At 46.4% G+C, this 16,459-nt stretch overlaps 1 protein-coding gene across 2 annotated transcripts in view; it reads left to right on the forward strand.

Annotated features, from left to right (window-relative positions):
• Positions 1-7,035: 7,035 nt before the first annotated feature.
• MMD2 (monocyte to macrophage differentiation associated 2) overlaps positions 7,036-16,459 on the forward strand; it is a 51,585-nt gene continuing 42,161 nt past the window's right edge. Inside the window, exon 1 of one of the 2 annotated variants that reach the window (XM_074965159.1) lies at positions 7,036-7,667. In XM_074965159.1, the coding sequence (XP_074821260.1) occupies positions 7,621-7,667 (47 nt within the window). In that variant the 5' untranslated portion in view covers positions 7,036-7,620. Of the gene's footprint in view, positions 7,668-9,242; positions 9,438-16,459 lie in introns of those variants that run through there. The other variant, XM_074965160.1, reaches the window with a different exon arrangement.

Below are 16,459 nucleotides of genomic sequence, written 5' to 3' on the forward strand. Positions count from 1 at the left end.
CTCCATGGACCACCTGGAATTGTGGTGTGGAATACTAGGGGGCCCACTGTTTGAGAACCATTGCTCCATTATTAGCAATGATCATTATATTACAGTCGTACCGGTTGGTTCCAACCAAGGACAAGGACCCCACTGTGCGAGGCACTGAGGGACTGCATAACAAAAAGACACTCCCTGCCCCAAAGAGCTTACAGTCCAAGGAATTGCTCTACCAGTGTAAGGATCCATGTGGCACCTTTCATAAAACCAGCTTGAGCTGGGGAGACTTAAAGCAGTATTAAAGACCTTACAGCTTTGGTTTATTGCTCACCGACCTGCTTTCTGCTCTCCGAAGATGGTTTCCTTCCTGCCCCTGCTCATGTGACTGATTTTACGCTGCAAGTCCCCACCACCCCTCTGTCATTCATTCTGCTCCACTAAATTCTGCATGCAAGTGCTGGCAGTGTGTTTCAGTGTGCCGGTAACCTGCAGAGCTCTCTTTCTCTATGGCAGCGTCATGTCCTGGCTTGCTTCTGTAGTATGTATTATTTATCAGCAACAGCTCTTCGAGATCTCTCAGCTGATCACACCTGTCACCTTGCTTTTTCTTAGGCTATGAGAGCAGGGAAACAAAGTGGAGCAGCTTTGGCCTCCTGGGACATGCACGATAACACTCCTGACAAACAAGCCATGTGGCAGGGAAACCGCTGAGCTATTGTCTTTTTCAGTTAGGACTAGTGAGTCAGAGGCAAGGAAATGTCTCCTTTTAAACATAGCCTCAGGACAATGAGTGTCATTTGAATGGGATGGTTTTAAAATATTTATGACTTGTATTTTAATACTCTGCCCTTCTATCCCACCTTCCATCCATGGGTTTTGAGTCACTTCACAAGCACTAATTAGATTAACCTCACAGCACCCATATGAGGTGGGTAAGTAGCATTATCCCCATTTTACGGATAGGGAAAATTGAGGCACATATTGGTTAAATGACTAGCTTGAGGTCACAGAGTGAGCCAGTGGCAGAGATACAGTCTCCTAACACCTAGCCTTGTGCTGTATGCACTATTATTATTGTGTATATTACTGTAGCACCTAGAGACCGCAGCTAAGATCAGGATCTGATTGTCCATAGGGCACTGAATATATATTAAGAAGCAGTCCCTGCAAGGCTGACAATCTAAATAGATAAAACAGACAAAGGGTTGGAGGGAAACAGAGGTACAGAGAAGTGCAGTGATTTTCCTCAAGCTCACACAGCAGTCTGCAGAAGATAAAGGAATAGAACCCATGTCTCCTGACCCACCATCTACTATCCTAGTCACCAGGCCTCTTATGCAGCAGACCATCTTGCCTACGTATGGCTTTCAAAGCCATGAATGTGCATAGGGAGGGTGATCTGTGTTTGGCTGGAGAGAAAAAAGTTTCATGAAAGGGTTAATTTTCCCACATGTAGTTTTTCTTTATTGTATGGCTCAGACATACAGAAGAACTGGGATAAATACGCATGTTTGTAAGGATGTACAGAGCTCAGTGGTTTGAGCATTGGCCTGCTAAACCCAGGGTTGTGAGTTCAATCCTTGAGGGGGCCATTTAGGGATCTGGGGCAAAAATTGGGGATTGGTCCTGCTTTGAGCAGGGGGTTGGACTAGATGACCTCCTGAGGTCCCTTCTAACCCTGATATTCTATGATTCTATATGTGTGATTGATTTGAAAGTTTATATACAGCAGGTGTCTTTGCAGTTCTGCTTTATACCACAGGAGGTCACTCAGTCATAGCAGATTGGACAGCAAGTGAGAAGGCGGGTGAGGTAATATCTTTTATTGGACCAACTTCTGTTGGCGAGAGAGAGACGCTTTCAAGCGAGTTTCAGAGTAGCAGCCGTGTTAGTCTGTATTCGCAAAAAGAACAGGAGTCCTTGTGGCACCTTAGAGAGTAACAAAATAAATTTGTTAGTCTCTAAGCTGCCACAAGGACTCCTTTTCTTTTTTCAAGTGAGTGGCAGTCTGCAACCTTCGGTGCTTTGAATCCTCACAATTCATGATTCACGGTGTTCAAGCGCATGATCAGATCGCTGCGGGGTGTAGGCAGGCATATGCTATGTATGCCAGACAGTATAATAATTTCTCAAGGTCAGAGTTACTCATGACAACTGACAGATTTTTTTCTAGCTGGGCTTCTGTTAACATTACTACAGATCTGTGTCTAACTGTGTATGCATTGTTATTATCACTATTTAGTGTATGTGTTACACTAGCACCCAGGGGCTCCAGTCATGGCTGGAACTCTGTTGTGCTGGGTGCTGTACAAACATAAAATAAAAGGCAGTACCTGCCCCAAAAAGCCTACCATTTAAATATAGTTACCGGTGGTCCTATTGTGAGTAATGGCATGCCTGCCTGGGGAATTATGGGTATGCTACAGGTGAGGTAATGGCCATGGATGGTCAGTGAGGACACAGATTTCAATTTACTAGCAATCCCCCTAACTACAAGCAAGAATTACAGCCTAGAAGAGTCAGGCACAAGCTTTTTCAATTCTCAAATTTAAAAAAAAGTCTGGTGGAGCAGGCTGGAAAAATCACAATTGAAAACAAAGAGTGAGATTTACACTTCAGTGATCGTTGTTAGGAAAGCAAATGTCCGGGACCACACATTTTCAGGTGCACCAATACTAGGGCCAGAAATAGCCACAGGCATGCAGATGACCCAGGACCATAAATACTCAAGAGCGCAGATGCACAGGACCACAAATAGCTTGTTTTCAGGTTCATCAATGCCCAAGATCACAGATACCCATCTCCCCCTTTGCACTGGCAGAGTGTCTGAGAGCAGTGGAGATGGATTTGCTCACATTCCATAGCTGGTCACAATTTAGGACTAAGGAGCCAGGGGGATGGGATGGGGTTCAGGGGACTGTTCCCCACTGTAGCTCACATTCCCTCTCGTGGTCCAAGTTTGTTAGCATTCCGAACACTTCTGGATACACACCTTTTTTCCAAACCTGTGATGGATGGTTCTAAACTGCAGCACAGTCTCTTCCTCCTTGCTTTGCTGATTTATAAATTGATGGTGATTCTCTGCAGCATCCAGAAGCCAGCAGTTATTGAAATTAGATGCCATCATGATAGGCACACGTTCGAAACAAGGAAAGGTTAAAAAAACTGGACATGTTCTTCTTGAGAGAAGACGACTGAGAGGGGCAAGATAGTCTTCAAATATGTTAAGGGCTCTTAGAAAGAGGATGGGGATCAATTGTACCCCATGTCTACTGAAGGTAGGACAAGAAGTAATGGGCTTAATCTGCAACAAGGAAGATTCAGGTTAGATATTAGGGAACACTTTTTAACTCTAAAGGTAGTTTAGTTCTGGAAGAGGCTTCCAAGAGAGATGGTGGAATCCCTGTCCCTGGAGGTTTTTATCAACAGGCTGGACAAATACCTGTCAGGGATGGTCTAGATTCAGTCGATCCTGCCTCAGCACAGGGGGCTGGACTGGAGAACTTCTCAAGGTCCCTTTCAGCCCTACATTTCTTTGATTAGATGATTCTATGAAACAAAAGAGAGAGACCACCTTGTTCCTTCTGCTTGTGTGTTATACCCCTTCCTTCACCCTGTATCTGTCTTGTCTGCTTCTAATCTAAACAGGGCATGGACCTTCTCTTTGTTCTGTACCTGTAGAGGGCTAGCACAATGAGGCCTGGTCCAGGACTAGGGCTCTTAGGCACTACAGTAATACAAATAATAATAGATGTAACCAAATAAACACCTAGGGGCACAATTCTCCTGTCCTGGGATATTAGTAACTTTCCATAAGTTTAGTGGAAGTTACTCATATCTCAGGGGAAGTGAGACCCAGGCCCTAGAGCACAAATACTCTGGGGAAGGTATCTGAACATGGGGCGGGGGAAGGTGGGTCCATGTGGGCTGGTCTGCCCAGCTCATTTGATTGCTTGGCTGGGATGTGGGGGAATTTCTCCATTTCCAGCCCTTGAGATGATATTCAGTTCAATGCAATTATCTATCCACCAAGAGTCAGATGAAGCTGTAGCTCTGGAGTTATTCTGCAACATGATTTGTGAGATTTTAGTTGCTATAACAACTGAATTAATGCCTCAAAAATAGGAACTTATTTTTCCTTCAGTTTGCCTTTTGCCCTCAGAACCCAGTCTATTTTGGTCCTGACAGTTCATTTCAGGTGTCCCTTGCCAATGAATTCTGCAGCCCCACATGCTGCTCCACATGGGGATGGGCTCCCACAGGGACTGCACTTTCAGTTCATTAAGCATTACTTGTCGACTTTTTTCCTTCTCCAAAAATGTCTGTATTATGTCTAATGAAAGGTAAAGGAGCAAATAGACATCACTAAAGAGCCCTGGCAAACGCTTCTCCACAGTCATGAAGGCTGGAGAAGCAATTTGAAATAAATCTCTAAGTGTGAGCAGCAGGTGTCTAGGAGCAGTTCTCAGAAATGATCTGAATGCAAGTGTCAGTTTTGGATCTGGGGCCTGGATACTGTGGTGCTGACTGCTCATGGTAGGAGAAGTAGATCAGAGAGATGCTATGGCTTTACTCCTTTTCCTTGCCCTCTGACCTGTTCCATCTAAGGGCAAGCTGTAATAAATTTGTCCACTCCATCCCCTTTGGGCTGTGCAGGATACGGCTCCAAATGTAACAAGCTGATAACATTTCAGGTATACCCAGGAGTGCTTTGGGCACTATATCAGAGAGTCCTCAGGAAGCCACGCCACTGAGTCAAATTTTAAAAAGTCCCAAACAAGCAAAGAAATGTTGTGCAGAATCATCTCTGTATCCCTTTGCTTTCTTTTTCTTGATCACTGGCTGTTGTCCATTGGTTCATGCTGCCCCAATCCTTAACCAATAGGGAAATACATTCTGGCACAGAAATGAACTCCCCCATGGAAACTGTCCTTCTCACATAACTGGATTCTCAAGAAACCTGGCTCTCCTGGCTACACTTCCTGACTGATTGCAGCCAAGGTTCCTGTTGTGATTCAAACAACTGAGATGAGTTTTGAATTTTAGTTGGAGGGAGCTAGGTGGCACGGGGGGTCATTGGAAGCCAAGGTTTAAATCTTCCTGATGTCAACAGTTAAATCAATTTGAAAGTCTTAGCATAGGACTTAGCACTTAACCTAGTACTGCATCACAAAATCACATAGGATTATCATTAGCAGACTTCTAAGAGAAGTTTAGGAATAGAATATCAGGGAATGCTGCACATCAAGACTAAAGCTATGTCTCTACATGGAAGGTAGGGGTGCAATTCCCAGCTTGCACAGACTCGTGCTAGTTCCTATCAAGGTAGTGCGCTAAAATTTGTAGTATAACCATAGGAGCATGGGCTAACTACCCTGAGTATGTACCCACATGGTCCATGCTAGGAGGCTGTACCACTTTAAGAATACCATTTTCAAACCAATGTCGTTACAGCAATGCAAAAGCTGTGTGTAGACAAGTCCTTCTATCATTTTAAACTTGTCATATCCATTTAGATGCTACCTCTACATTTTCAGATGCAAGCTAAACCGATATAAGCCAGGTTTCAATCAGTTTAAGAATGTCCATGCACAGAGCTGCACTGGTTTAACTAGACTGGTTTAAAATCACACCTTATGCTAAGCTTCCTTTTTTTGGCCAAATATTACAAGATGGCCTGGTCTACGCACAGAATTGCACCACTTTAAAACTGCTCTACAGATTGATTCTGTTAAACTGCTTACATCAAGTTTACATACAACTGGTTTATATCAACTTGCATTCATACGTAAGAGCAGAGAGCTGGTGCCAAATTCTGCTTTGGGGACATCCATGTACATGGGGGAACTCCACTGGAGGCAATGGAGTTAGACGGGTATAAAATAGGTACAAGAGGAGAATCTAACCCATTAACTGTTTTCCTGGAACTTCCCTCTGGCATCAGAGCAAAACCAGATCATGTTTCTCCTGATTGGGAGGGTGTGTGCCTTTAAGACCCTGTGCGCCTGCAAAAAGGACCTCTTTTGTTGAATGGAAACACACAGGGCTACTCCCCCTCTAACTCTGCTCAGCCTGGCTCCTTCTGTTTGTGGCAGTTTTCAGCATCTAAGTTTTTTAGGGGACGGGGGAAGGAAAGAGACATAGATAAGGAGAGGGCTGTTGCCCCTCCACCCCATGGAACCTTTAGGGAGGAGGCTGCCCTATATCAGAACAAACTCCTTTCTTTTTTCCCCTGTAACTGTGCAGGAAGGGAGCAGAGCGAGTGGCGTGCATTTGTGTGGAAGGCAAATCTCCAGTGCATTCAGCGCAAGCACATCCATTAATGCACACTATGTGGACTAGTTAGGGGGGAGGGGCAGAGATCCAGGGGAGGGGCAGAGATCCAGAGTAGGGGCAGGCACAGAGGGAAGGGAGAGGCCTTGCATGAAAGGCAAAGAAAGGGAGAGTGATGGAGGCAGAGGGAGAGGGACAGGAGCTGGGCTTCCCAGCTCCCCAGCAGCACCATTCTGTGCAGAGCCCTGCGTTGCTAACTGTTGCACTGCTTCATCCCCCTGCTCCCACGTGCTGTTTAAAAAAGGTGCATTTAGATTGAAAGGGGAGAAACATCCCTCCACCCCTCAGGGAGAGCAGCGCCCCCTAGAAGTGCAGCTCCAGATGTCTCCAGTGCCTCCTGGTGCCCTCCAGGATGCCAAGGCGGAAAGGCACCATCTCACCAGCATCCCAGCTTGAGACAGGGAATGGGCCCCAGCTTGGTCCTGGGGGAAGCATGAGCCCTGTGCAAAAGAGTCACCTCGCCAAAACACCTGCGAAGGCGAGGAAGGCCATGCCCTCGCTGGGAGCAAGCAAAGCCGACGAAGGGCTCTAGGTCTGGGGAAGCACTGAGTGATTCTGCCCATCAACAGCTGCTCACACCCCCTTTCCCCCCCGCACTCTGTCTGTCTCTGTCCATCTGTCTGCAGCTCCACCCTTGGCATGCTTTAATTACATTTTAAATTCAAATCTGCAGCTATTTGATCCGCTGGGTGTATTTATAGCTCCGCTCAAGCTGGCTGTGTGGATAAGGCAGGTTGGGCAGGTTGCTGTGACATGTGGGGCAGGATGGGATTGCTCGCTCGCTTTCCTTCTTTTCCTCCTCCTCATCGGATTATTTTGCAGCAGGACCCACGTACCCTCCCTCCGTCCCTCACACACACACACACTGGCGCTCTCTTAGGTTGCTTTTGTTTTTATTGTATTATTCTCTTGTGCAACAGGGGGCGGGAGAAACTAAGGGTGGCCTTGATTTTTCTCTTTAGCATTTTAAACACACACAGAGTGTTTGGGTGGGAGAGAGAGAGAGAGAGATCTGATCCTTGGTCCTGTGAGTTGCTACCTCTACATGCCTGAGCCAGCAGACAAAGCAAGCACGGATGAAGTTGGTACGGTTACCCCGGGGCTTGCCATTTCCTCCTTGGGTCAGAGGAATCACAGAGACTCCCCTGCCCCCTGTCCGCTACTGAGCTGAAAATCTGCCTCTGGGATTTAACCTGCTGCTCCTGAATTTCCTCCGCTCCTGCCTGTCTCACTCTGCTTCTTCCTCCCACCTTCCCCCGCTCTTCAACACTCCCTGGACCAGAGCTGGATTCTGATGGAACTGCCAAGATGTTCATGTCCAGAATCCTGGATTTTCAGAAGACAAGATATGCCAGGTAAAGCCAAGTGGTTGTGTTCTAATTCCTGTAGATGAACCATTTTGCATTGTGTTTTGAAACCCTCCAGGATCCCTCCCAACCTCTGCCCTTCCCTAGAGGAAGCAGGGAGTGAATTCCAGGGTGGTACTTGCAGGACAGAGTGAATTAAGCTGACAGTGGGCCTTGAAAGATGCGGAGCTCCTCAGAGCATAGGGCACCTGCAGGGCTGACACCCTTGCTTTGTTTTCCTGGTATAACAAAAATCCTTTGCACTTTCATAGCACCTCTGCAGACCTGAATGAATTCAGGCTCACAGCATCCCAGGGAGGTAAGTATTACTAATCCCATTTCATTAACGGAAAAACTCAGGTAAATGTGGCCCCTTATTTTGGGGTGTTTCAATATTTGGGTGTTCTTCTTGGAACACTTTGACCCAGGGTCATCCTTTGGAGTTGTGGGTGCTCAGCACCAAGGAGAAATCAGCTCCCCACAAGTGGTGGTAACTTGTTTTAATGGCTCAGGTGTGTTGGGATACATTACAGTGGCACCTGCTTAAGAGGATACCTGATGAATGGACAGTCCTGGTCAAGGGATGCATATTCTGTGCATTCAACCACTATACAATGAAACTCAGGGCATCACGCATGTTCAAGAAAGATGAATTCAGACTGGACTAGGTGCAGAGAAGGGGTACTAGGATGATCAGGGGACTAGAGAGCCTATCTTTCAAGAGGAGACAAAGAATTTGGCTTGTTGAGCCTAGCAAAACGAAGGCTTGTTCTCTCAGAATACATTCAGGATGAAAACTCCAGGCAGGGAGAAAAGCTATTTAAGTTAAAGGACAATGTTGGCATAAGAACAAATGGGTACAAACTGGCCACGAATACACCAAGATTGGAAATGAGCAGGTTTCTAACCATCAGAGTGAGATCCTTGTACAGCCTTCCACTAGGAGTGGTGAGAGCAAGGAACCTAACTACTTTTAAGGTGGAGCAGGATATCTTTTTGAACAGGACAATATGATGGGGATGCCTGTGCTAGCAGGGGATGGGACGCAGTGACTCAGGAGATCCCTTCCAGGCCCATGTCCTACATTCCTATGTAAACTGCAACAGAAAATTATTGTCAGGCATCTTAGACAGAGGAAATGCAATGGACACCTGAATTGCGCATTCTAGGCCTGAAGGTAGGCTTAGTGAGTCAAATGGAAAGTATAATACTTTATACAGTATCATCTGTAGCCAGACATAACGTAATGTTGCAGTGAAAAGGCTCTACGAAGCGGTGTTTGAAAACAGAATTTCTGTCGTGAATTCAGTGCTGGGGAAAGGCGTCAAACAGATGGTGGCCCATTAGGCTGAGTGCTTTGTGCACAGGACAGGGACACTGCAGGCAACAGCAGCACAAGGTGCCCTGCACACAGCTCCTTAGTCTGTGTGTCTCAGCCCTGACCTGGACAAAGCACCTGAGAGTACAGTTCAGTCTCTGTATCTCTTCAGTCCTTAGCCTCTCTCCCAGCTGCTAATGCCAATTCCTGTGGTGGGGGTGGTTTCTGTGAGGTGGAGAAAAAGCTGCTGAGCTGACAAATTCCAAACGGTTATCAGATTTCTATTGAAAAGCGGCTTTCCCAGTCCGTTTGTCTTAGGAACCGAGTTTGAAGCGGATATACACAAATCCTGAACGAAGACTCTCTTCTCATCCTTCAGATGCCTATTTAAATACCATGTGTTCCTACTGACGGCCCTTCTGCAATTGTACTGTTCTCCCTATTTACGTGTGGGAAAATGGGTGAGTTACAGGGCGATTGTGGGTAATGCTTTGTAACCTTGTCCAGTACAGATGCTATTTTAATAACCAAGAGAATACAGAAGGTTTTTTTTACAAAGTGCAATAAGAAAGTGATCAGATCAATTAATTGATGTAGATTTTCTGGACACCGAACCAAAGTAATATTTCAGAAGCCACTGGAGCGAGCCCTCTTTAGAAAGTCCCTCTGTCCAGTTAGAAAACTGATCTGCTAGATGTAACTGAATGCATTTTTTGTGCAACAAGTGTTGCATGTTGAATAGGTTGCTAAGAGCCCATTGTTAGGACTGGAATAGTGGGGGATGTGAGAAGAATGCGGCTTGCTCACTGAAAATAGGTACAAGGCTCCTCTCTGTCTTCTCTTTGTCTTCTCTGGGATGCAGAGACTGGATTTGGGAGCTGAGGAATCAGCCCAAATGAGCAGCATTGTACTTTTTTGCATGGTAAGATGAAGCTTCTCCCACATATAACCTAAGGACCGAGCGTTTGTTTTTCAAAGTCTTTTAGCTGAAGTCTTTTGATAGTTCTTCATGGAGCACAAATGATTAAAATATATCACAGTGACTAGCTGAGTGCTAGAACTGGGCAGTGCCGTGCTGAGCAGGAGACCTGAGTTTGATTGCCCAGCTTGGCAAGATCTAGAAGGGCTGGGGACCAAAAAAGGAAAGCCTCACCACCATGTGTATCTCAGTGGGAGGAGAGTGACCTCATGGAGTTTCCTTGAATTTCCCCCCCAAGGTGATCATGGAGGAAGCAAGAGATGCAGCTTCCCAGTCCCAGGAAAGGGAACTGCTCCTTCCTCAGAGGGCCAGCCCCTCTGCAGCTCCTTTCTCCCCCTCCCCCTCCTTGCAGCATGGCTCCGGTTGGTGCTATTCTGCCCTAGGACTGGCTACCCACATGTGCAGACATGGAGGCTGAGTTACTAGTGCTTCAAGCAGCTACCCATTGTTCATGGGAGAAAGATGCCATGGAGAGCATCTGCTCCCTTGTATATCTTGTTCCTTCTGCTGCATGGTTTGGGGGATGGGAGGCGCATGCTAAGGAATCCGGATCCACTGGGTTCTGCTGCCTTGTCCTTGTATAAGCAACGGGCAGGATGGGACCCAAAGAGTGACTGGTGGGGATCCTTTGAAAACCCTTGCTCTGCCAGACCCACACATTATAAAGGAGATCATATCTTCCCACACACATGTAGTTCGTAAGCTTCAGCTGCCATATCAAGATAACAGGGGAAATGCCATGTTTTCCTTTTCCACCATCAACAGGCGTACACAGTTTCAGGCTTTGCACCAGAGAGGAGCACTGTGAAACAGAGAGGGAAGTTTCCCAAGAACCTGAGAGTGAAGCCAGTTTGCTTGCTGTGCATTTGAATGGGAAGTAGAATCTCCATCTACAGCTTAGCAGAGATGAAGCCCAAGGAGGAATGGAGTCAGATGTCCATGACCTAGAAAGTGACACCAGGCTGGTTCCCTTTGTTGGGCCCTTGGACTTCTTCCCCATAATCTTTTCTGCACCAGGCATGACAGGTGTGGTGCCAGGCTTCTCCGGCAGCTTTCCCTGTTCACCAGCCAAATGCCTTGGCCATAAGCAGCCAGAGCCTGACACCTTGTGTGATTAGCTGGGAGCCGGGTTTGGAGCAGGCCAAGCGCACCACTTTAAGATAAACCATGCGCAGCTGGATGGGAAGCATGCTGTAGTCGCACATGGAAGCTCAGCACAGGGACTTACCCTTAACGGCCAGATTCTGCCACCCGTAAAGGATTGGAAAACAAGTCTTATAGTGAAAAACTCGAGCAGCTCAACCTTAACAAAGAGAGGTTAAGGGGTGACTTGGTCACAGTCTATAAGTATCTACACGGAGAACAGAAATTTGATAATGGGCTCTTCAATCTAGCAGACAAAGATCCAATGGCTGGAAGCTAAAGCTAGATACATTTAGACTAGAAATAAGGTGCCATTTTTTTTAACCGTGAAGGTAATTAACAGTTGGAACAGTTTAGCAAGGGGTATGGTGGATTTTCCATCACTGGTCGTTTTAAACTCCAGATTACACGTTTTTTTTAAAAGATATGCTTTAGTTCAAACTGGAATTAACTCAGGGAAGTCTGATAGCCTCTGTTGATGATCACAGTGGTCCCTTCAGACTTGATAATCTATTAATCTTATTCCATATGCAAGCCCATTGATTGCAAAAGGACCATTCCTGAAGTAAGACACCACTTACTCAGCACAAGTAATGGGGGCAGAATTGGGTACTATGGTAGGGAGAAGAAGCCAAGAGTACCAGTCACAAGGTCTGTGCCAGGACCAGTACACATGGGAGTGATGGGCAACTCAGTGGCATATCTGACTCAGGAAGGTGGGCATGTATTTTAGAAATAGGTGCAGGTATATCCTGGCCTCTCAGAAAGGCATCAGATGCATCTTGATACAACTTGGAGGAGGGTGGGAAACTTTCACTCTTGTGGAGTTGATTGGCCCCGGAAAATAGCATAAATTCTTGATCTCATAAGAGGAATTTGGAACGGATTCTTTTTTGGTTTCTTTTTTTTTTTTTTTCTGATTCAAGAGAACCAAGGAAGGAAGAGATTAATGTCAACTGGTCATCAATAAGTGCCCTGGAAAAATAGCCAATTGAAAGAACTTAAGCAATGAGAATTATATGAAAGAAAGCAATCAATGTGGGTGTGTTTTATGAACTGTCGGATAAGGCAGGAGAATGTTCCCTGCTCAGGGGGCAAGAATGTTGCCCAAGATTCATCCAGGGTTGGCTCACTTCTAAATGTTAAATGACTTCAGAAAGAGAGGGAGAAAGAAATTGAAGAAAGTATGTAACAGCAGCGAAGAAGAAACTGAATTTGATTCCATTCCATGAGAAGAAAGCCCTTTATTCTCTGGTAGTGTATTCAGCTAGATCATTTGTATAAACAGGCCCCTTAGATAGTGTCTTCTGCTTTATTCAAATTTTCCACAAGAGCTTCCCTTTGGCACTAGCATGTCAGCCCCCAGACAATCTGACTAGAGGGCTCCCCAGGAAGGCTGAGTACTGTAGATTGAAAATGGCTCTCACAATATAATGGAAAACCAGCTTCAGTTTGAGACACTGCTCGTGGCCCTGTGTGTGTGAGAGAGAAAGAGAGAGAGAGAGGGAATGGGGGCCGCAAAAGCATCTCAACTGTAAAAACTTCCCCTCTGTCATTTGTAACTTGGTGCTGCTCTGTAGTGTGTAACATCCGTCTTTGAGAACAATCAGCTTCTGCACAAGGGGCCTAATTCAGCCATGACGTAAATGTCAGTGTCAGTTACACCCTAGGTGAAAGCAGATCAGATTCCACCTGCTTTATCTTACCACCTCCACTGAGCTGCTTTTTCCTGCTACGACCCCAGTCTGACACCTCGACATATCAGTTACACTTGTTTTGCACACCTGCTGAATGGCAAATAAGTGCAAGTTACACTTCTTTGCCATTGGCACTTGTTTCCGCAACTCACTTACACTCAATGTGTAATTTACCCCTCCGGCCACATCACTTCTGCACTTGACCCAGAGGCTCCCATGGATATTGCACCTGCTTCCTACACTGAGTTTGAGTGAGGTCCAAAGCCTTTGTTATTATTTATGAATGTTGTTGCCGATTTTCAGTAAAATATGGATTCTTTTTACATAACTGGGCCAAGGACAAGTCCTGGCTCCCCTCCCTTTGGGCACACAAAAGCACTTTCTTTGCTTTGATAATCAAGAAACAGAATGTAAAGGAAACACGATAAAAAGCAACTTGAGTGCGGACTCTTTCAGCAGATCTAGAGCACGGATACATAGGGGGAACTGCATGCTGCGGATGGGCAGAATCATAGTAATTACCTGACACAGGTTCAAGATTTAATTTATTCAGGTAAAAGGCCCCAGATTTTATTCCGTTTGTCTGTTCTTGCCCTGGGCAGGTAAGCACAGAATAACAATGAAAACAAAAGATGCAATAAAAGATGCCAATTAAATTTCCCAACAAGGAAACTATATTTGGAGGCAGGGGTGCTGGAACAATATGTATAGTGGGAGTTGAACCAAACTATAAACCCTCTATATAATGGAAACCACTTCAAGCCAGGGGGTGCGGCAGCACCCCTAGTTCCAGCACCAATGTTTGGAGATGAATCCTTTATATATTTAAGGGCCAAAATTTCTGCCCCCAAATATCCACTGATCCATGGACTTCACTAGGAATTGTGTAAAACGTATCCAAACACGGAACTTGAACGTAGTTGGAATCTGCTTCCTAGCCAGTAAATGCACAGATCCAAGTACAGTGCAAAATGACAAAGAGGTACAGAGGTGGGTCAGAGACGTACATGGATTCCATACAATAGGACGAAAAGAGAAAGGATGGTTCAGGCAGCACATGGGTAAATTTCTCCTTTAGATTGCTTTGTTCAAATCCAGCCCAGCTTGGTGATAACTGAAAGTCCTTGTCATCCAGTGAAATGAGTTTCATGGGTTTCTGGCTCATTCCTGCTGGGTAGGTGCACACATCACAAACATCACCATTGTAATTGTCATCATGTAACATCAGGATGGGATGTGGAGAATGAGTTACCCTCAGCTCTCCAGAAGTAATCCCTCTAGGTCAGTGGTGAGGTACCTTGGGAGCTCTCTTTGGGTATCTTGCATTACCACTGCCCATGTGTAATGGAGGCCCTCAACCTTAGAGCACCCCCTGGAGGCCCAGTGCAGCACCACCATTGTGTCTCAGCCACCATTGTGTCTCTGAGGGAGGATTTTAGTAAGTCCATGGAGGCTTGTCTATTGAACAGCACTCCAGCAGGGGTCTAGTTTTATTCAATCTGAAAAGCCAGAGCCTCACACACATGGAACTGCTCCCCAGCATCTCTAGCTGAAGGAAGGCGGGGGGGCTGAGTCAACCCTAATCATGTCCAAGTGAGGCCTTCATGACCTGGAACCCTTTTCTAGAGTCAAGGGCCTCTTGTCACTAACTGGGGGAGGGTCTTTCCTCCAGGGTCCAGGTCCCCATAGAGGTCAAATCTCAGGACAGAATATAATTCCTCTTTTTCCAGGCCTTCTGCTGTTGCCTGGTGAAGTATTTCATGGGAGCCAGGTTTCTCTGAGATGCAGCATTCATCGTCCCTTCCTTTCAGAAACTCTCCCACCAGGAGCATTCTTTCTTTGTTTCCTTTGCCTGTGGGCCCCGCTCACCAGCTTCCCCTGAGAAGCCTTCTCCGTATGTTCTGGGGACTATTCCTCTTCTCAGCAGCCTCTGTTTCTCTAGTGTAGGCCTCCCTGTGCAAAGCTTCCATTTATCTTGCCTAGGTGCGTCCCTGCCTAATTACCCGCCTCCCAGCAGCTCAAAGAGTGAGCAAGTCGTAGGTAAAAGTGAGCTGTCTCATTCCTCCTTGTGGAGCCAGTCAGAGGTAGGCTGGGTCCCTGGCCCGCTCAGAGGGCCAGCTATTCTCAGGCTCGATGGTATGTCTGAGCTAGGAAAAACAGAGGCTATCAGTTCCCAGCATATCTATACCACACCTTTCACCAACACTAAGAGAAGAGACCCCAAAACCCCATAATTAGCACAGTAAGACCAGAAATGATGCGGAAATGAAGTATGAGGTTAAGCGAGATCCAAAACATGGAGAGAACAGTGCTGCTTGTCCTACATTTGGAGTACCTTTCTTTGTCGATCCGTGGTGGAACAACTGCTCTGCAGTCAGTCATTCATTTTGCTTGAACTGCAGGGGGTCTGGAAAGTTTTGTCCCAGGCTGCCTAGCAAATAAATCTTGATATGTCTGAGTATGTGAGGTTGGCTTACACCTGCTCAGACATGCCCTCCGAGGGACCTTAGGTGCCTTGCACAGCTGTTTTCTTTTTTCCCCCTTAACCCATGTCGGACAAAACTATGGGAGTGAAATGCTTTAAAAATTGATGTGGTCCATCGCACCGAGTACAGAGCTGCTCAAAAGATTAATGACATCACAGATAAGTGCTTATTTGAGCCAGGCCTGTGTCCCCGTCTTCCCTTCCCAGGGCGAGATTCTGCCTCTATGTGGACCCTAAGCATTCCCACTGAAATCAATGGGGCTACTTGCAGAGTAAGGTGCTGTAAGAGGCTGGGCTGTTCCTTTAAGGACATGCAACCAGGGAGCCAAACAGCCCTGTTGCATTAGCAGATCCAGGTGGGAAAGGATCAGATGATCCCTACAAAGGGCTCAGAGTGAGAGGGCTCAGCTGGAGGAGAGCTGCAGGAGGGATGTTGGCTCCTGGAACTGGTCCTGGAGCAGAGAGCGATGCAGAGTGCAAGGCCTCTGGGCCCCTGCAGCCTGGGTTGGGGACAGGGGTAGCTTTGTTCTGTGTTATTTTGTGAGCTTTCCTTTGAATTAATAAACCATGTCCCCGGGGAAGGCCTGAAAGAGACTTGGATGTGGCATTAGCTCATCCTGGGCTGGTGAGACAGGCTGGCACCCAGCAGCCTCCAGGCAGTAGTTTGTGTGAGTGGCAGAAGTGTGAAATGGCCCATAGCAACAAACCCCTGATGAAAGCAGAGAGCAGTCTGGTCTCACTGAGTAAGCAGCTCTAGGAGAGTTCATTTGTGCCTCAATTTTGGCTCAAGAGCAAACAAAGTATCATCTTAATATACAATGCATCCTCTCGGGGGAGTATGTCCTGTCCTGGCAGGGGGATGGACTCAAGCCTCCAACAGGTCCCTTCTGTCTCTAGCAGCAGTCTTGGCCCCATTGGTGCTGTACAGTCCCCATGTAACTACCCTGCACTGACTGATAAAATGCACAAGAAATTACAAAACTGTTGACCAATGGGGGATGCCCATGAGTGCACGAGACAGAACTTTCCCAGGAGTCACTAGACTATGAAACTGAGCCCTGAAAGAGATAAGAATGCACGCAGGCCTCACTGCTCTTACACCTAAATGTAAAACTTGTTTTCCTGACTTGGCATGTACCCATGGTACAACACTTTCACTCAATAATTTCAACACACACA

The sequence above is a fragment of the Natator depressus genome, chromosome 10, assembly GCF_965152275.1.
Source record: "Natator depressus isolate rNatDep1 chromosome 10, rNatDep2.hap1, whole genome shotgun sequence".
In the NCBI taxonomy this organism is placed as follows: Eukaryota; Metazoa; Chordata; order Testudines; family Cheloniidae; genus Natator; species Natator depressus.